The sequence below is a fragment of the Cygnus olor genome, chromosome 10 (assembly GCF_009769625.2).
Source record: "Cygnus olor isolate bCygOlo1 chromosome 10, bCygOlo1.pri.v2, whole genome shotgun sequence".
Classification (NCBI taxonomy): domain Eukaryota; kingdom Metazoa; phylum Chordata; class Aves; order Anseriformes; family Anatidae; genus Cygnus; species Cygnus olor.
In genome coordinates, this window is record NC_049178.1 from 4433916 (window position 1) to 4456301 (window position 22386).

General features: G+C 35.7%; 1 protein-coding gene and 1 long non-coding RNA gene across 3 annotated transcripts in view; one reads left to right on the forward strand and one right to left on the reverse strand.

The window, feature by feature from the left end:
- Positions 1-22386, forward strand: part of LOC121075767 — an 84419-nt gene that overhangs the window by 48885 nt on the left and 13148 nt on the right. Inside the window, exon 3 of one of the 2 annotated variants that reach the window (XR_005823144.1) lies at positions 4167-4394. The exons of the other annotated variant lie outside the window; for it this stretch is intronic. This is a non-coding gene — a long non-coding RNA (uncharacterized LOC121075767). Of the gene's footprint in view, positions 1-4166; positions 4395-22386 lie in introns of those variants that run through there. 2 annotated transcript variants of the gene reach the window in all.
- SYN2 (synapsin II) overlaps positions 1-22386 on the reverse strand; it is a 176291-nt gene that overhangs the window by 18376 nt on the left and 135529 nt on the right. The window contains 4 exon segments of the mRNA XM_040569350.1: positions 3680-3829; positions 16000-16056; positions 16058-16103; positions 20181-20255. Coding sequence (XP_040425284.1) covers positions 3680-3829; positions 16000-16056; positions 16058-16103; positions 20181-20255 — 328 coding nt within the window.

A 22386-nucleotide genomic window follows, 5' to 3' on the forward strand; every position in this document is an offset into this window, starting at 1 on the left:
ACATTACAGTAGTCATTTGCATTTTATGGTAATATTCTTACATAATGTAATATTCTACACAGAATTTACTCCATCACAACCAGTATCATGACTTGATATGCAGCTTTGAATATGTTTTACTATTATTGTTTTGTATACAAATGCTGCCACAGAAACAAGTTTAAAACACCCTCTACTGAACAACCACCTGTAGTTTTGCAAATTCAGGCAGAATTTTATTTGGCGATCTTTCCTACCAACAGATGGAGACAGGTGAGTGATTCCACTACCTAGAACACTTCACTGGGTAGTTTAATGTACTGGTTGTTTTTTTAAGGAAGATTTGACAAAGGCTCCTCAGCTGACTTGTCAAAAGCGTTAAAAGAGGCTACAAAAGGAAGATATTTATATTTCATTTATTGCCCACAAGTAGAGCACCTGGATTTTGGTCTGTCTCATGGAAAAACATCCATAAATGTCATATTCCTAGCTAGAGTTCTACTATATATTTTCATCATGGTTGTCGGTAAAACAAGCTTCCATGTTTTTAAAATAAATAGAAATAAGTTAATTTTTGAAAGTTTTTTGACTATATACAATTATATCAGACAGACATAACTGCCCAGGGATTCTTGCTTTTCTTTTTAGTGGGAAGACTCCCAAAGTAACTGATAAGAGCAAAACTGGTAAGCTTTGAATCCTGTAATTACTTTCTTTTTGTAATACTTTCTATCCCAGTATGGTTCGATCATGCTGTCAAAGTTATGCAGTAGCCTGGGACCTCAAAAGTGTGACACACCGTTTGCTGGCAGCAGCCAGAATCAGGGGGGTGAGGTGCAACAGAAAGAACAGCAAATTAAAGCTTTTTTCACTCACAGATTAATTCTCTGCCTTTCAATGTACTAGTGTAACTTGTTATAGAGCCTGCCCAAGTGTTTATAAATAAACAAATGGGTAAATAAGTAATATACAAAATATATATTTTGAATGTCTGTATAACTGATATTTCAGATTCAGAATTGCAGGATCTATGCCAGTGAGATTTCAACATAAGCAACACAGTTATCTGAGGGCCTTACCTTTGGACTTTGCTCCTTCTGGCACTCTGACAGAGAGAACTTTGTTGGCCTTCAGAACATATTACAAGGCCAATCATTTCCATCAAGATTTGGCTGCATAGCTCTAAACAAAGACTTGTTTTCCTAATCATTGATTTGTTTTCTGATGGATTACTAGTTAACTGGAACAGTAGTGACCATTGTGGGCATTTATAAATTGAAGCATTCTTTTATGCAGGATGCCCTCAATGCCACAGTAGTGGATACATTATAAATAATTTTAAAAAATGCCATGCAGATAATAAGGGAATTCAAAATGCAGCTCATCTATAGCTGTACCACTGGCTGCAAACTGTTCATTTAACTCTGATATTTGTATTACTTTGGTCTCTAAGACCACACATATGTATGCATATACTTTATTTGGGATAAATTACTGGCTTTCCATTTTATATGACCTGCAGAAATATGCAGTATCTCCCACTACCCCTGCCAACGAACAGGCTGTATTTTTCAAGAATAGAAAATAATGTCTCAGATTAGAAAAGAAGAAAACTGTTCAAAGATACAAGGGACAGCTTGTTTTAACAGACTAATTTTATTCTTAGGAAAAAGAACTAGTTAAAAATGAGTGTCGTGTGAGGAGATATCTGTTTTAAATACTATAGATCATTCATAATCATCCCTTAAATCTGGGAAGATTAATGGGTATTTTCAAATGGCATCTTCTGTAGAGCTTCTTGTCACTTTTGTCTGTCCTAAGCTGGTGGATAATAATGACGAGGCAATTTTTAAGGAACCAGAGTCTGATCAACAAATATTGCAAATATTCTGAAGAGATATTTCTGATTTTGATTAACTGCAACTCATAATTAAAGGGTATGATAAGGAAAATAAGATTAACATTGAATAACATCCTGTTGCCATTAGCAAAGGCTGAATTCTTCAGTAACCTAAAGTAAGCAGAAATATAACAGAAATTCAGCAGCTAGCCAGCAAATATTATCTTTTGATTCATTCAAAGATTTTTGGCCTAAGAGGGAAGAACAAAAAAGAAACAACAAACGAACTTTTCATGGATATGATGAGTGACAGCAATGACTGAGGAATTTAGAAACTTTCTAAAAATGTTGCTTGTCCTATTTTCGTTCTGGACCTTGTCTTACATAGGCCGTATTCTTTAGAAATACATAAAAACTCTATTTACATACAACAGATAACCAGTTTCTTTAGAAGATACCAATAAGTACAAACATTTCTCCATCCTTGTCTTGTTGGAAATCCAGGGAAGCATGCCTATCCAGACCTTAGTTTTTTTTTTTTTTTCTCTCCAGAATGTGAAATCTCAAACACTAAATCACTGAGAATCTGTCTATTAATGTTACAAATTTTGTTTTATGTTGATTGGTATGCTCCAGGCATCTCTGGATTTGACACTTTACTTCATTTTAGTATATGGCTAAATTACTCATCCTAAAAGAAATGGTATTTTGTCATTAAGTGACTTATTTTTTCTCCTCCATGTCCCTCTTTTTCAGTGCTCTTTACAATAGACTTGAGTCATGTTGAATGGAAACTTCTCCATTGTATGTGGTTCTGTGGTTGAAACAATTTTGTGCTTAGTTTTGAGTGGCTGTAATAAAAATAGAAACCACAGCACTTTTTTATGTGGGATGATGTATTTTTATAACTTAAAACATGATGATATATTTGAAGAACATATTAGTCATTCTACCTCAAGAACTAGTCTGTCTGAGGTATGCCACAAAATTGTTTTCAAATTGTTTACCTGGTGTGGAGCCTACTAGGAATAAAAATAGATTCTTGATTTAGGCTTGGTAATTCCTGTATTACTGTTTGGCTTACTGTGCTGTTTCACTGATCACCATGGAGCTGCACTGGTGTAGAGTAGCAGTACAGTCCTTAATAGTTTATTGTCAGAATGTACTGTCATGGTTTATTCCTTCAGTATGTTAAAAGAAGTACATGAGAATTGTAGCTAATAATGCTGCTCTTGACCAGACCTGCTGTCTAGGCCTATGAACCGATATAACAAGCTGGTTAGCATTTATATACCCCTTTTACACTCTTAGAGCCCTGTACAAATAAACAACAGCCTCATAAGTTACCCGAAGGATCAATAAAAGAGATTTTGTATTTTGTAAGCATGGAAATTGAAACACAAAGATGATTTCCAAAGTCTGAAATACAACTGGTAGCAAAAGATGATCATATAGTCATGAAGTAGTCACTTCTCACAAATGCATAAGAATTGTTGTTTTAGCATTCTTACTGACGTCCTCAGGGATGTCATGATCTGTCATGATATTTAAACCTTCATGATATTTTATACAGCTGTAGCTGAAAGGAAACAATACAAAACCTGGTAGTTCCCTGAAACCAGAGTTATCAGTTTACTAGTAGAACCATATCAACAAAACAAAATATTACCTGCACTACAGAATTATGTCTAGAGATAATCTCATTTAAATATGACAAACCTATTAAATATGTTGATAAGCTCTTGAACCCTTGTAGTTGAGGGTATGCCTGTGTAGTTGTCCAGCCAAATTATTAGAGGAAAATTTTGAGTGTAAAATTATAGAATAAGATGCTCTATTTTAAAAACAAAGGTTTCCTACCTGAGGCTGCTGAGTGGCAGTGGGTCTCTGAGGAGATGGTATAGGAGTTTTGGACAACATTTGGTTCATTTTGCTTACGACTAGTTCAGTTATATGTTGCCTGTCTTCAGTCTGATGCTCACCAATCAGAGGCATTGCACAGTCCATTACCTGTAAAATAAAACAATACATCAGCGTAAACTTATTTCACATCTGTGTAGACTGCCAGGTCTTTTATTTAAAAAAAAAAAAAAAACAAAGGCAAATAAGATCCGTAGACATGGTACAAGATACCAGGAAATAAATAAATAAATAAATAAATAAATAAATAAGCCCAAGTGGAGGATATGGGTTAGCAGAGCAAGAGAACAGCAGTTTTACGCCATCTCTTTCCACAGCAAAAGGCTTTTTTAGGCTCTACTGTTGACTGCTGAAAACTTTTCTGTACTGAAAGTACTTTTCTGCACTGCTGTCTAAGCTACAATTCAAAGATTCTTTTTTCTTGTAGGTGTTTTTGTGGCTCATACCATGATCATCAGCTGAATTGGAACATGGAAATGCCAAATGAAACTTCAAACTTCAAATAAAGCTTCTTAGCTATTTCAAAAGCCAAACAAACAAACAAACAAACATAATGAAAGCAGAATATCAGACAAACAAATAAAAAAGTGTTTATTTCCATTCTACATGTGACTGGTTAATATATTTCGGCAATTATTTCATTATGCTATTTGGGTGGATAAAACAGATATTGAATTCAGTTAACTTCAGTGGGTTCTGAGGATTTCTTATTTCTACAGAATTATTTGTGATTTCCACAGTGTACCTATTTTTGGCATATCTATGTTTTCCCTGAAAGAGAAAATATAAGGATAAGGTAATGACCCCAACTAGTAATCACAACGGCACTGCCCATTCTTATTTCAACAATAACAAAGGATTTAATTCTCTTTTGAGAAGCTGCAATCCTTTTTTCAGTTTGTGTCAAGGCTATTCAGAAAAAGGTGACAGATGTCACCTGCAGCACTGCATTCTGGTGTTTCCAGTAGCTATGGATCACAAGTGATTCAGGCCTACGATACAAGCTATAGTATTAGTAACTAATAAAAGGCTGTGAGGCACAAAGCAGTTAGACTACATTAGCAGTAATATACTCTATAGACGTCATTATGTCTGATCCAGTTAGATTGTACAAGCTCAGTTGTTGCCATCTAATTTTCAGTCTGTGAAAAGCTGTCCACCAGAAAAATCTTGGACAAGATGTATTGCTAGTGTAGGCAAATCTTGCAGTAAATGCAATAGTAACCTGTGCTGGTAAGAGAGATGGTGGATGAAGAAGGAAAGAATCCTCATGGGCTTCAATGCAGAAGAATCAGTGAATTTTATGGGGGTGCTTTAGAGCTTCCAGAAGTGCACTTTCCTGTGTATCTTTGGCTTCTGTGGTTCCTTCTCTACTGCAGGTAAATGGAAGAAGATTGGAAAGGTTCAACAGAGTCAAAAGAGTGCTGGAGGACTTTTTCTGCCACAGGCAATTGCAGGTGCTTAGGGTCAGAGAAACATCTTAAACTTCCCTCATTCTCATCCAACCTCTAGCAAAAGGACTAAAAAGGAAAGAGGGCTCTGCTGAAGGGAGGCAGGGCTATTTTGGCTGGAGTTGCTGATTCCCATCTCTTCAGGTAGGCACTCTGCTGTAGGTTGTTGCATGGAGCTTTTTGTTTGTTTGCGTGTTTGCTAGTTATTCAGCTTGTGTAGTTGAAGGGAAGATATAGAAATTTTATGGTAAGACCGGATTGTGAAAATATTTAAAGTGGAAGAACGTTATCTGTAGGGGTGACACAACAATCAGCCTGAAGAGCATAAAGCTAGTGCATCTGCTTTGCATGGGGTAGAAGGGATATAGTAGGGACAACAAAACTCTTCTCAGTCCATCAGCCTACACTGCACACTATCTCCTTTATAGACAAGAGCAAGTTCTACCTTCCTTCTTTACGTATTCAAATGCATCTAGGAATTAGTCAGTCATACTGGGTATCTGAATTGGCATTCAGATTTAAAAGAACGTGTAGGTTCATTCTAACACTGGACTGTAATATTTCTTGCACTGTAGTTGAGAATAAGCTGCACTGTAAAGAATGTTATCTAAGCTTGAGGATTTTCAAAATAAGTTCTAAAGAAATTCTCACTGAGACTGAAAAAGACTACCTCTTTCTAATAATGAGATTAGCCTGAAGTCCAAAAGCATTTGCATTATTCTTCTGTTTGTTCATTTGTAAGAGACACTAACATTGCAAACTAGCAAGCAATATGTTGGCAACACATTTCTGGGATTTTCAGATTTAGATGTCTCCTCTAAGCTTCCTCACAGCAAAGAGACTTTAAAATAAACCTACTGTAAACAAAGAAATAATAATTGAGATCCAGAGCAAATGTTTCCTAAGAATTGAATGAATGTATGAAGAAGCAACAGTTATCCGTCTTTCACAAGTGTGGAAAGAAAACCTCACCTTGTTTAATATACACTTACATTAAAAAAAATGTATTTGGAATGACTGTGAAATGAGTTGCCTAAAACAAGATCCTGCTAAAGGATCAGACAGGTTAAGATCCAGAGGACTGAGCTTTGACTCTGAATTTCTATTTCTAAATACTTCTGTGACTGCAAGTTCACATATAACTTTCTTTAGGAGATACTGCTATGTTGTGTACCACAACATGTAAGAAAAATTTAGTTCTATGGCTAAGGATAAAAGAAGCTTTGAGGTGTTGCTCTAAACACCACAACCACTTCAGTAAATCTATAAACCCATCTCAGCTCTGTCTGAATGTTTTAAAAATAAGATAACATCTATACTTCTGAGATTTGAATGGCTTAATGCCAGTTGTAAAATAACTCTTGTCTGCTTGGATGGAACACAGTTTCAAAAAAAAAAAAGGTTATTAGGCAGAATTGCTTTAAACTTTGCATTAATATAGCAAAGGAATATAAGTTTTGAGTCTGAAGAGATTAAATATTGGAATGGAAAATAACTGTACACATTCTAAATTAAAATAGAATAGATGTCAGGTTATTGCTTGACTTTTACCCATGACAGATGTACGATTTAACAGAAGAATATTAAGTTAAGAGTTACCATTGTTAGACTGCTAGCTTGTGACAGCTGCCAGAAGCAGGGTAGGGTAAATCAGTGTAATTTGTCACCTCATGTATGTAAAAATACAAGTGCAAAATTAGGACACCTCTAAACAGAGGTAATGCACATCAGAGTTCCAGCAATGACATTTTAATGGAATTTAGACACCCTTTATAGTGCTTTTGTGTCCTAGGCAGAAGCATGGCAGTTTTAGTAAATGCCCTGGAACTTAGAACCACAACTTAAACTACTTGAGTACTCACAATCCGTGGAGCTTTCAGACTCAATGGTAATGGTCCAGGCTGATTAATTAGTGAATGTGCCCTGCTGGGCTTGACAGAATGGTTGGTTAACATGCATCAACTTGGCCAGCACTGGCTCATAGTCCTGGCGTTCAGTAATGCTTAACTGACTTGGATTTGATATTGAAGGACTTAATGTTTGGAAAGGTTCTAGCAGATCTTTCCTCAGATCCAGAGGAACCTCTGTTGAATGCCCTCAGATATATTTTAAACAAAATCTTGCACTTCTTGAAGATAGCATTTTCAAGCATAGCTGTCATGTTCACATATTGAGGCAGATTCAAATACGCATGACATAAAAAACAGCCATTTGTCACTTGGACAGGTTTTGATGTTGTTAAAAACCCTCTTGTTGGCTGCCATAATTGAACGAATATTGCTGGTCAAAGGCTGAACCTGACACTGAACAAGTACTGAGCCAGATGCCAAGTATTCAGAGATGATAAGCTAAGATCTGTTCTGGTGCTTTGCTGAAGTACGAAGATGGTAAACAAAGTGGTGAAAAGAGAAAGTAATGCATCGGATTATCAAGAAAACTACTGATCCCAAAGTGAAATCACAGAATCATTAAGGTTGGACCTCCAAGATCATCTGGTCCAACCACCCCCCTAACACCAATGTCACCCACTAAACCATGTCCCTAAGTACCATGTCCAACCTTTCCTTAAACACCCCCAGGGACAGTGACTCCACCACCTCCCTGGGCAACCCATTCCAATGCCTGACTGCTCTTTCTGAGAAGAAATGTCTCCTAATTTCCAACCTAAACCTCCCCTGGTGCAACTTGAGGCCATTCCCTCTAGTCCTATCACTAGTTACCTGCGAGAAGAGGCCGACCCCCAGCTCCCCACAGCTTCCTTTCAGGTAGGTGTAGAGAGCAGTAAGGTCTCCCCTAAGCCTTCTCTTCTCCAGACTAAACAACCCCTGTTCCCTCAGCTGCTCCTCACAGGACTTGTGTCCCAGGCCCTTCACTAGCTTCGTAGCCCTTCTCTGGACACATTCCAGGGCCTCGATGTCCTTCTTGTAGTGAGGGGCCCAAAACTGAACACAGTACTCAAGGTGCGGCCTCACCAGAGCAGAGTACATGTTGCTAAATAGCAAAGTAAAAGATTACCAAGTCTTAAAAGTGGTTCAATTGCATGACACTGTTCAGTTTAATAACTCAAATTGCTGAGAGGGAATGGCTAGAGTGTCCAAAACATATCATTTTTACCCAGTATTGCATGTGGCTGCTAAGAGGCTTAGCTTCCTTCTCTATGTTGCTGCTGCTGTGGTTCTCAAGGGCAGAAGGCAACGTAAGTAAGCGAGCACTTCCAATATTCTTGGTGAAGTAGATAAAATCAAGGTGAATTTTCATAGGTATTCAAATTATGGTCACTTAATTCATAATGCTTTTGCCATTAATTTATATGCATTTCAATAAACAATTCTATAGGATGAATTTATCTTATCACCCATAAAACATATGCTGAAATGCATTTGATACATCTTTATGTTAACCTAGAAGAGCCTGAGTGTATATATTAGCAGTAATAATAGAAACTACAGAAGCATGATTGAGTAAAGTCTAAAAATAGGGCTGGGGTTTGTTGTATTTTTTTGTAGTTTTTCTTTATGACAATTCAGTCTATTTTCCTTCCTAGTAAAACAGCTAATGACAGTTATCAAAAATCACTAATGTTTTATATAAATGTATCTTAAGAATTAAAAATCTTTGGGGTAACACTAAAAAAGGTTTTAAAACTTGTGAATGACTAACAGGAATGCCATGATGGCATTGCCCCCATTTTTGAGGGCTTTACAAAGTTTAAACACACACAAAGCAGCCTGTTTGTAAACAGTCTATTTACAGCCTGTACTAATTTTAAAATATCATTTATACAGTTACCCAGGTCTGTTTTCAGTACCTAGTTTAACTATTTAAAATATTGGAGTTTCCAGCTAAGTAGATTCATAGAAGAAAGTCATCTGTAATTTATAAAGTCAAATGTGTTACTTTGGTAGATGGCAGTAAAAACATTGGCAACTACAAATTATGATCACTTAATTCATATTGCTTTTGTCTTTAATTTATATGCATTTCAATAACCAATTCAATAGGATGAACTTCTCTTATCACCCACAAAACATACACTGAAATGCATTTAATACATCTTTATGTTAACCTAGAAGAGCCCGAGTGTATATATTAGCAGTAATAACAAAAACTACAGAAGCTTGATAGAGTCAACAAAATGCTTTTATAAAACACTGACCTTTCAGTGATATGATCCTTCAGTAAATTAGTCTGTGCCCTTTATTGCTAGTGTGGATAAGGCAAGTATTTGAGATTTGGGCTGCCAGACTGAGACTGGCAAGAAAGAGAAGAGAAATGCTGTTTAACTCTGATGACCACCAAAGGAAATGGGGTGGGATTAATAAGGGAGCCATTGTAATTATAAGACATCAGTAATTGCAAAGGGATCACCCTGTTTGAAGGAGAAACTACACTAATTGTTATTGTCCAGGCATACTTCTCCGTTACATAATATGTTTACCACCAAAGGATTATGAAAGATCTCTTACCTAGAGCTTTAGGAAGACCTAGCTCAAATGGTGCTGGGAAAGACAGAGCTGTGGAGATTAAAGGAGGGGGAAAGTTAAAGAATTCTGTGTGACACAGTGAGAGAAAAAGGTGTCAGGATGTTAAAATACAAGAGGGAATGGACAGAAAGCTTACAAGTCAGAAGTGTCCAAGGATTCTGACAAGATAATGATAGAAGAACTTTGTATGAAGAAAAAAAAGAAAACAAAAACACAAACTGGGAATTTCAGGAGAAGATATGATGATCTGTAAGTGAAGAGTAATTAATTTCATTGCAAATCAGAGGAATTTTGGAGGTTCATGCTTGAGAGTGTTAGGCCTGGGGAAAAAACAAAAAACAACAACAACAACAAAACACAACAACCAACCAAAAAAAACATTTACTTTGGTCTTTACTTGGTCTTTACTTTTGGTGAATAAGAGAAGCTAGGTTGTATTATTGCTATGTTATGAATGTGTTATTCTTCTGTATTGTTTTTGTGGGACCTGGATGTAAGCAATTGTGGTGAAAATTTTGACTGTAAAGACAGAAGCTGATATAGATTTTAATTGAAGAGTTCTAAGTATGGGGAAAGTAATTGACATTAAGGAAAAGTAATAGTTCGAGGATGTCATTTAAGATTGAGTGGGATGTAAGAAAAGATGGTGTGATTTCTGAGAAGTAAGGGAGTGACTGGATATGAAGTAATCATGGGGCTTTCCCAGAGGTCTTTACAACAGATGCAGGAAAGGTTTGTAATTGGAAATGTAACCACACCTGAGAAGTTGGCAGGGATAGTACAGGAGGAAATCAGTGGTGACTGCTAGGAAAATTTTACAGTTTCTCTTGCAGTGGGTGAATAACAACATTTGCAGAAAAAAGTAAGAACAACTGGGAAAGTGAATCAAACATCCCCAGATGAAGGACTCAAAGCCTGAAGACAAACTTCTATGGTTGCATTTCAATCTGGAATGAAAAGAAACCCAGAATATCCCTCTCTAGTAGTATGGTAAATTGTAGCACCTTCAGAAATGGTGTCTATTACAGCAAGACCTAAAAAAAATAATAAAATAAATTCTGTTTCTTAATTTCTTATATTGTCTTACAGTGACTGAAAATATTACCTAGGAAATCCAAATTGTTTCCATCTTGCTACGTTATAAATTACTTAGAAACTAACTTTAATATAGCTTAGGTTAAAAATAAGCAAGCAGAAATAAGACACCTGCAGTAGCCACCCACCCATTCAATTCTGAGCAAAATTTGGTAACTGCCTGTGAGGCCGCCTTAAAGGATTCTTACATTTCTTCTCTTTTACTGCATTCATCATCATGATGTGAGCTTTTTGTTTTGTTTCCCAGAGGTTTGGTTTTCCAAGAATGAATCATGAGAGATATTCAGTGCAGTCAGAAACATGAAATGCTCAAGTATGTGTTCCTTCTGGTATAAAAATTACAGAAGTATTAATTTAAAAAGTGAAAGATTAAAAGTCTTTCTCCCATTTAAGATGTTAAAGCTTAACGGACCTTAATTTGATGTTGTATTAGCAAGAATTGGTAAGGCAGTTACAACAGTGTATGTTGAAATGATGTGTTCATAAAATCCTTATTTCTACAGTTTGTCTCTGGTGTGATGATGCTTGGCAGCTGAGTATTCAAATTGAGGTGAAAAGAATAGAAACTATATGAATAGCTAAGCTTGTTAGACACAGTCATGACTTGAACTTCCTCCTGAGCAACCTGGCAATCCTTCCTTTTAGCTAAGTGATTTTTTAATTAATTTCTCCCTTGTAGGGTTTTGGAGATGGTTCTTTGGAGGACAAAAGTAAAAGGCAAAACAAAACAAAACAAAACAAAAAACAAACACAACCAAATCCCCAGGGTTCCTCTAGAGAAATAATTTTTTCTTGGGAACACCTTTTGGTTCTTTTTAAAAGGCAAAGTTACTTCTTACAGCCCTCATCTAAGAAAACTGTAGAGAACTTCTGGCTTCTCAGAAAAACAGAGGCTGTATTAAGTTTGAATGATATTATGACTTCAATATTTCATTCTTCCCGTCTTCTGAAAAATTGGTCTGGATTTTTATCCCGGGGATGCATATAGTATCCCTCAACTGCATAACAAGATTGCACATACGAACATCCTTCAAAGTCCTATGAAGTAGCATTTACAGTTGTGTGGAAAGATGAATGGCACACTGAAAATGTATCTTTTTTGTAATTGTTGGGGAAAAAAATAGTAGTATTGGCCTGAGCTCTTTCAAATGACTTGAAACCTCTAGGTGGGCTTAAAAAGTACAAAGATACCAATGTACAAAGTAGCACCAGAAAACAGACCCAAACCTATAAAATGCACCCAAAAGCTAAAAATGTGAGAAGGTGTACTTACACTGCAATTTATTCTTATTGTTATTACGTGGAGAACTACCTGGTCAAAGGAATATGCACATCTCACGAGGGAGGCATCTACAAGAAGCTCATAGTAATTTGGATCTGTGTATTTCTCTATTTCCTAACAACATTTATATATGTAGAAATTAAATGTCTGGAACTGTATTTCAGTGTCACTAAATAGCCTTCATTTTTTCTCTTTTAGCTCTCTAACCCTTCACATTGTTCCTGAGCAGGCAGGAAACTACTTACAGCAAGCACACCTTTCTATACTTGAACAGCCATGAAGCTTTAGAATAACTTATGTAAAAATTCTCATTATTTTAATCAAATATATATGGAAGAGAAACTAAAATAGAAAAAAAAATAAGTTAACCATCTTGAAGAGGTGGGGAATGATGACTGGATCTAAACGTTAAGAACCAATACATTCTTACCTGCAATGTAAGCATATTGTACTAGATCATAGATAAAAAAATTACTTTCGTATACTATTTTTAAGAAGTACAGCTAGAATATTAGATTCATGAGACACAGTGTCGTTCTGATTCTGTAATATCAGCCACTGGTACAATTTGTTCCTCCACGTTTTTGGGGAATGAAAGAAAACAATGTTAAAACAAGGAATGACAAAATGACCATCACAAAGAAGCTGAATGGCAACATTACCAAAATAATAAAATTATTGATATAGGATTGAAAGTAAATGAAATAAGAAGTTAATTAATAGCTTTCCAGAAATAGACATCTAAAGTTCATGTCTTATACTTTGTAACATTAGGTTAAGAATGGATTTTTGTAAGCACACGTGGTGTTACATGTAATATTTAAGTACTGTAGGTATTTTAAAACTATTGTCTTGAATTATGCATGTTCCAAAGCTCTTGTTGAACACCCTTTTCAAAACATAATATGCATTAAGTACTCATTCCTGTAAAATGCTGTTCTCCTAAATTCACTACAGAGAATCCTTCTGTATTTTCTGTCTAGAATGCTGAACATGTGAAAGATACTTTGCACTGTTATACCTTAATTCACATTCATTCCGAAGCTGGTCAAAACGTATGTATGCTTCTGCAGGTGGCTACGCTAGTTCAAAATGATCATATCTGCATACATTATTTCATATATTAGGAAGTTTGTATGTTTCCTGTCTGATCACATGTCCAGAATGAAAGTGTAAGTAACACAGAAACCTTTAGTTTTGTAATAGAATGTACCAGTCACAGGAAAACTTGAAAACTTGAGAGCAGGGGTTTCAGTGTGGTACTGCAACTGGGAAGTAAACATAGCATTTACAGACCAATTGTCCTGTTCAGCTACTGGTTCTTGACTGCAGCGTGTACGAGCTAGCTGTAATGACTCATTTATTTTCCCATGTTGAAAGTACACAAAAGATAGAAATTTTTCCTGTATGGGGACAGACATTTTTCTGCTCTTCATTATATAATAGAATTATAGTGCAATAACTGTTACAATTATAGCGCAATAACTGTTGATGTAAGCTGTTTTTTTAGTAGCAAATGATCATAAGTTTTACAGATGTCCTATTGGATGTGAACTTTGCAAACAATTCACATTTCAATGGGTTATAGAGATTCTAAATATTCCTGCTGATAAGCATTACCATCTTCCAAACAATCAGAAGATTCTGCAGGACACAAGAATTAACAGCTTCTATCCACTCCTTTTTTTTTTTTTTTTTAATTGCAACACCTATTATGTACACTACTTAAAATGCTCTATAAACCAGTTCCTGATGTGTCCTGCAGTCAGAACTCTCTCTCTATATTTTTGATATTTTTATTTTTTAGTATGAATGTATCTGGCATGGAAAACCTAGAGCAGTGTTCAGAAGCAGGATTGAAAGTACTCTGTTGTTCCATTCGGTAATTTTCGTTGGCTATTTCATTGTGGAAAAACTGCTCTCCATTCTCCTCATACCCAATAAACAACCAGGCCTGGTACTTTGTGTCCACTGACTTCAATGGAAGTCAATGGCAATGGCTGTATTTGCTCACAAATTTCAAACAATGCAGTATCAAAAATGTTGAAACTGGAGTTCAGTGAATAGAAGTGGTGGTGTGTTTAGTCTGATAGGAATTTGCTAAATGAGGAATACAAGTGAAGTGTCAAATAATAAAATAAAAATGCATCCTTAATTCCACTGAAGCAGAAAACAGCAGGAAGAATGGTTAGCAGGGAATAAAGAGATCATTTGGAGATATTAAGTAGAGCAGGTTGAAGCCAACCATTTTTCAGATTAGATTTAGCTACAGTCTGTAAGAAATAAGAAGCTTTTTTTAATGTATGAAACCTCTGGTTCTTACAAGGATTAGTCGTTCAAATGGTCTCCTAGTCTAGCTTTGTATCTTTTTGCCAGTGATTTTTCAGTTTTTAAGTATTACGCTATGAGGGTAACTAGGATCTATGTCTTAAATTAACTATTTTTTATTTATTTATTTTTATTTTATAGTTAAAGTTGTAGTATAAAAATGTAGTGGCTTAAAGCCAGCCAAATCAGTACAAGCTACCCCAATGTAATGAATTAGACATATTGGGAAGTGCCTTAAATTGGGATCCTCTGAGACTTTTAGGGGCCATAAGAACTGCAGAGTATCCTACAAAGCTTTGAATGGCATATGGGAGGCTGTCAAAGTCCAAGTACTGGAGAGGATTTTTAACTGTAAGCAGAAATAAATACCTTCCCAGTAAGCAGACTATGTCAGAGATACACCTGTGCCTACAGCCAAAGAGTGAAGCGGCACACCTGACAATTTTTTTGTTCAGGAATTTCCTCTATTTTGTCTCACCAGAAGTCAGAGCAGTCTGTTCTCAGAAAGAGGAGAATATATTTTTTTCCACTTTTTCAAATCTCAGGTTCACTGGGGCAAGCATTACAGACTTAACCGGACCTTTTGGTGGGATGGACTGCACTATACAAAGGAGCAAAAGAGGAGGTTTAGTGTGGAATCCTAAATTTTATATTACAGTGAGTTAAGATTCAGTAAGACACAATAAGTTCTGACTTGGCCAGACCGGCTAAGATACAGGATTTCCTGAAATATTCCTCGGTATCTCAGGAGGTAGTGACTATATGTTTGATTTGCTGGAGGTTTAATTCTACAAGCTGCCTCAGCCTTTTAAAGTGTTATTGATTGATTTGGGACTTCTTAGCACTCACATAATGAGAATGAATTTGTGAAATTACAAAAGTTTAACACTGTGGCCAAACAAAGATTTTTATTTTTGCAGAGCTTTTCTGTTATAACTGGATATAAATAGCTAAAGACGGAAATCCATCTATACCTCCTTCTGGATCCCAGATTACTGTCATGGTTTAGAAAAAATGTTCTATTTTTGCTTTAGCAAACATAAACTTCCCGACTGTGTGATAGGCAAGTGATGGTAGCTTGTTTTATGGGTAAACAAAGTTTACATTTACTCCTAATAAACTTAAGGTAAATGAAAAAACTTTTCAAAATGATCCACAGCAACATCTTCTAGTATTGGTAGTTCATGAGGAGTCAGATCCTAAAGGTAACGTTTAGGCTAGCAGAAAAAAATTTTAACACTTTGTTCTTAATTTCCGCTTATAAAGATATAATTTTTCCCTTGGGATAATGCTATCTATAAGCCTTCCAGGAAAAATGGTAAGCCTGCTTAGGAAAGACATCATAAGGGCTAGGAAATATGACATTACATTTGGTTTTGTTTTGCAGTTTGTGTACATTTTCCTGAACACACTAAAAAACATTACCATATGATATGGTACATTTTCCAGCAAGTGTTGCACTAACTTGGACATGTGGCTTTGTATTATGATTTAAACATTGCTCAAAAATGCAAGTCTTTCCTGAAACACAAATAGGCCAATGCCTAACTATCACAAATGTTCTTTATTTCCATATTTGTAATATATAAAGCCTATATTGAAAAGGGTGGGCTTGCTTACCTCAAAAATATAATCTTTTCCATCCTTTCCATGTACAGCTTTAACAGCACAGATGTCCCAAACCACCAAATATTTCAGAACAGGTGTCAACCCAAAGCTTGTACCTGTTTTATAAAACAGTTTTTTCTGTGAGTATCTCATCATGCTCTTGTTTTTACAGGGCTTAATCTGGTACTGCACTTTATATAAGGATTGCTTGAAACTCAGAATTTTCACTATATTGTCAGTTTTATGAATTTGTTTTTCTCAGAATAGTAGCATAGAGACTCTGGGACGATTACTTTGCCTTCCCAGCAGAATTCAAAAAGCTGTGGCTCTGTATCCTGACCTAGTGTTATGCTGGCTGCCTCCCAGCTTACATTGGTCCAAACAGTGTCTGCTCTAAACTGAGTAACCTGAAGATATGATGGAACGCAAATACCATTTAGTGGTATCCCATCCTACACTTCTACCACCTCATGCTAGTACAGCTTGCTAGTTGTGGCTGTGCACTATGGGAGAAGTCCCCAGAAGGGGGATTTATCATCTGACCAGTTTTTGTAGCTACAGTGATGCCAAGGAGTTTTAGACAGTCGGGGTGGGGGCCCTGTTTCCTGTGAAATTCAAACTGGCACATCTGTGCACAGATTCAAGTGTGACAATCCTCTTGCCTACCACACTTGATAGTGTATTTAATTATGTATGTTTTCTTTTATCAGGAAAACTAAAATGAGAGTCTCTGTCTTAAATTACTGACTAAACTGTATTTCAAAGTAGCAATGAGCTTTATATATACTTCACTGAACAGGGCAAAAGAAAAACCAAGACAAAACAAACCTAAAGACAAAAAAGAAACAGTCACATGACACTAAGTAAAAGTTATGTAGCATGCAGAAAACCATATATGCTTCATGTAGGTTTAGGCAACTACAGTAAAATTTAACAGAAATTTAAAGAACTCTGAAAAATGATTACAGCTCCTACAACAAAGCTAGTGCTTCATACAGCACTGAACTCCTGCATTTCATTTCTAACCTCATGGTAAGAAATATGAACTGAGGAATGGACAGTTTACCCATTCTACATGCAGTAATGTGATTATTTTCTTGCATGAAGAGCTTTATCCATCCTATGAATAGAGAGATTATCTGACTAACAAGGAAATGAAGTGGGACTTTCTAGAAAAAGAGTGAGGCAATTCCTGTGATCAAGCACAGAACTGTTAGTGACATATATAGGGAGCTGTAATACTTCGTTGAGAGCATTCTGAGGTGACGTAAGTTTGTATGTTTGCTAAATGGCAAGGATTGACTTATAGACACAAAATAGCATTGAGAACTTTAATTAACTAATAACACAGTAGTGCCTGAGCACCAGTAAGTGATGGTATGATCTTGAACGTTATAAAGGCAGACACTGTCACGCCCCAATTGAAGGCCGTTTTCCTCAAAAAAATTAAAAAAAAAAATCTGTTTTAAAGCAGTCATTTATCATAAACATTTTTCTTTCGTTGGCTAGCATTTGGGTATAAATGAGAGCTATTTCCTTTTAGATCCTCCCTCCCGATCCAGTCTTTAAGACATGATGATAAATATGCCACATCATAGTATTTTCCATTGCAAAAAAATGATGTTATAAACCTAGCATTTGACTTCACTGTAGGATCAAAGAAAACTTGTTGCTGAGTCTTATTCATATAAAATATCTTCGGTAATGGCATCCTTTCCAAGTAAACTTATTAGGTCACATTCTTTATAGTTTTTTGTGCAATGGAAAAAATATTCTGTTAAACAGAATACAAAAAAAAATAATAATAAATGATACAACTGTTTGAAAAAACCCTGATGGTAGTATTTCAGCAACATTTTTTTTTCCTGTGAGAAAAATGGTTTTGTCCAAAATGAGAGTTTTTTTGGATGCCTGACAATTTCAACATTTGTAGATGCACTGACTGACTGGACTGCTTGCACGCACTTGCTTACAAATATCTTTTTTTTTTTTCCTTTTTTTTTTTTTTTTTTTTTTTCTTTTTTTTTTTTTTTTTTTTTTTTTTTTTTTTTTCTTTTTTTTCTTTTTTTTTTTTTTTTTTTTGCTTTTTTTTCTTCTTCTGTAAAATACCCACGTATCTCCAAGACATGAGGACAGCAAAAGTTGTCTTTAACAATAACTATCTGAGCTTTCTATGAAAAAAAAAAAGGTATTATATTTAAAAGACTGAAAAATTAATCAGATTTAATTAGAGCATCTTAGTAGTCTATATTCTGCCAACAAGCACACCTGGAGAAAGACAGTTACGTCTGGGAAGAGAGGTCTTGGGGGACTCTCATCTAGTGTTGTAAACCCAAGGCTTGCACAGTAGGTTGGACCAGAGGCCACGGTTCTGTTTTCCCAGAGTCAGTAAAAAGTGCAGCATCCTCAGAACTGACAGAAAACAAAACTGTTCCTCGGGTGTCTGACATGAAACATGAGGTGTGTGTGACTACAATAGGTAAATATTGTTCTGGTCCTGTCTGGGGAGCAATGCCTCTGAAATGGAGGGGTCAATATGAATATGTATCATTGAAATTTTCTCGTTCTGTGCCTCATCATCATCCGTTACTGCTCCACATTCCTCTTCTTTTCCAAATTCTAGACTAACATTTGAATTCAGTCAACAATGTTGACTCAGGCAGCACTTTCAAAACACTTTTTCTAAATCATGAGATGTATTATAAGTGCCCTGAAATGCACATTCATTAGATTTGATTGCTTTTGGCATGCCTTTAAAGTACTTCAACTCTTCAGAAAATTTCAAATTTCCCTTTTCTTCCTTTATCTGCTTGTGTGTAAGCAAACTAAAAGCATGGCATGAGATACATATCCCTTCTGTTACAAGGACACATACATTTTTTTCTATGCTTTGTCTTCATTAGCATAAAGTTCTGTTTTGTTGGCTATTATTTTATTTTATTTTTTTTTAATGGAAAAATACTTGCTATACTTTAATTGTGTTATACTCAAAAGTGGAAGCAGCAGCAAAGCAACATAGAGCATTTACAGTGAGGTGCCAGGCAAGGTTAGCATTTTATACTCATTGCCTAGCTTGCTGTTTAGTTTTCCTTATGGGCAACTAAAGTGCCTGCGTTTTTACAGAGAAGTAGTTCGTGGACTGTAATTATGCTCACTAAAGCACACTTTCTTTTCCCTCTCAGTGAATGCATAACCTCACTTTCTAAAGGAAGGTGGGAGGGTGAGAAAGAAAAATTGTGGCTCCACTCCATCCCCAGAGGGAGATGAGTGAGGACACAGTCTAGACAGGGGTTGGACAGCAGGACTTGTAATTCCCATCTATTTATTTGCACCTTTCTTAGGGCAGGCATGGTTCAACTCCTGTGTTTCTCTCAGCTCATAAGAGGGAACAAGTTATTGTAGGTTCCAGACTTAAAACCAACCAATCAACCAAAAAAAAATCAAAGCAAAACAACAACGAACAAACAAAACCAGAAAAAAAACTCTTGAATTTTAGACCTTTTAGATTATGTTTTTACTGTACAGATTTTTTTCAGCTTCCAATGGTAGCAAACTTTGGAGAAGCTAGACAAAATAAAATTCAGAGCCATAAAAAAGCATCACAGCTTTACTTTGCATGTAAAAGCCTATATGTTGTTATTGGAGCAAATGAGCACTATTGAAGGGTAGTAGACTGGAGCTTCAAAATGGTACTGCATGGATATGTGGTACACTGAATTACTAAGAGGTAACCAGCACAAGGATGAGAGAGAAAAAAAGCATAGTATACCAAAGTACAGAGCTGGAATGATATGAAGGAAAAAGCTTTGGAATATCTCAGCATCTGGGCAAAAAGACTCACAGTGCAGTTGAAAGGACATTTCAGAAACGACAAACGATTAATAGAAAAGAGAAATACAATTTAAATAGACAATGTTTACACCAGATTGCTTGGTTACAATAGATGATGTAGGAGAAAAATTTAAAACACTGTGACATGGGGTAAGACCATTAAATACTTAATTTGGATACTTAATTCTGAGACAACTCTCTCTGGAAATTCTTGGCTCATGTTCTTTCATCTAATTCCAAGTTTTTTTCCAAAATGAATGGGGGATCTTCATTTACTGTGAATTGCATGTCACCAATGTGATTAAAAAAAAAAAATTTTAAATATGTATTTTTAATTACCTTTTACATGAGACTGGACTTACTTATCTGACATAGCAATTTGTTCCAACATTGCAGAGCCCGTGTTTGTCTTCCAGTTTCCGGATATGGAAGTCCTCCTGAAAATGGGGAAATATTACAAAAACAGCCAGTGGTTTTATATTTTCCTTATCTCTTAAGTTACTCTGATCTTAACATTAATATTTAAGGCAGTTTTTACATCTTTTTCATATCAGGCAGCTTACAATAGAACATCTAAAACATGAAGAATTTTAACAGGCATCACAATATTATGAAGTATGACAATGCTGTGAAATTTTTGTTTCCCATTTAGTCGTTTAAGAAAATTTTAAAAACTACTATGATTAAGTGCAAGTGTTAGCAATAAACTGTTGTCAGTGATAAATGGATTGAATAGCCTGTAACATATTATTAGTGCAAATGTCAAGGAAGTGAGCTTCAGCTTCTCATTTCAAATCCACACCATTACAGATTTAGGTCCCATTACTTTAAAGTCAAGATGTCTACATCTCTGATCTCTTATAGAGCTGGACTTCTGTTTCTCCTCCAGTTTTCACTCTTTGCTAGTTTACTAATACAATCTAAGCAGCTTAGTTCAGGCTCAAGTATACCATCTTTTATTTTATCTGTAAGAAATATATATATTTTTTTTCTCCTCCTCAAACCCTAGGACTGTTACCAGGGTTGAGAAGATAGCTCTTTTCTGAAACCTAAATGCTGTTTGAGAATGGGCTAAGGATACAAATCATGAAGTGTTTCCAGTTAATAAAATAACAGAAACATCTGTAATATATTAAAAGTATACTAGGCAGGTAGTTTTCTCTCCATTTTTCCATTAACCTAATTACAAGGGTCAGTAGCAATTGTGGGGGAATGTTGACCTTTCTACGGAAGTCTCATAAAGGTAGCTGAATTTTAAAGCGTAAGTTCTTATTCTTTGTTGTGGGAGAATATATTGAAAAGGGAAGGTCCACATGACATCCTATGTGTAAGGTAACTTTTCCTGGTAATAAGGTTATTTTGTGACATTTATTTGTATGTGTGTACTTACAGAACAATTAAAATGTTTAAGTTCACTATTCTCCACATGCTTTCTGAAGAGAGATTATAATTCTCACAAACCACATCTGAACTCTATTGCAGACTTCTCAAAGGCATTCCTTAACATGTACCATACAAGGTGTCTTTCAGGAAGACGTGTGATCAATTCAGAAAAAAAAAAAGAAAAAAGAAAAAAAAAGTCCTGAAAACTTTTTAGCAAGTATTTAGTTCCAGATGCTCAGCTGCACTGATGTAACCTCAGCACTGTTGAGTAGTGAAGAAAAGATGCTTTAAGCCATATTTTCACTCCACAACCTGAAACGTCCCCTACTGAACTTGAAGCAGAATCAAGACTGGATGTATGGATGGCTGTAATGATGCCGTAGGGACCAGATTAAGACTGAGAGGAATGCTATGGACACAGCCCTAACTGGTGTAATCTTGACAGCTTGTGGACTGGAGCCATTGATGCTAGGTCTGTGGCAAGGGACTCCAAAATAATGGGGCTGGTCCATTTGACCATGTCTAAGTGATGCAAAAGTGCCTTTACCTGACCACTACTATAATAAACCTTAGTTATGATTTCATAAAAGTCACGTATGATTTCCACTACTGAAATATGTAAGTTTCCCACCCTTCTTCACTTCTGTTCTGATAATTGCTAAGGGTTTTTCACATCATTCTTTCATATCATTATTTCCTCCTCATTTACTAAATACTCAATAATACAGAGAACAACTTCAATCACATTTGAGTGCTTTACACTTAGGCTTAATATGCTTTCACTTGATTTGGTCTTTGAAAACATGAAGAACTGTTCTAATTGTTAACTGTTTTAATTTAATGGGGGAAAAAGGGAATTATGATTGCTATATAGTTCATGGTAACTTGACTTTTCCCCTTTTCCACCACCTGTCTGGTTTGTTTAGTACTATTTGAAGCATGAAATCCAAATTGTCTGGACAAGTATTGCCACAAAACATGTAGAAAGGTTTACCTACAATTCTTTTGTAGGTAGTCTAGTTAGCAGTTTGTTACTACAGTACTGTTCCTTGGCTGATATGCTCTACTTTTGCTTTATTGAACTTTTGGTCAAAGTAAATTGTTATGCATTCATTGTGTTGCTTTTGGAGAAGAGATTTAAAGGTAGTTTTATTGTATTTCTGTTTTTCTTCACTGTGTTTGACC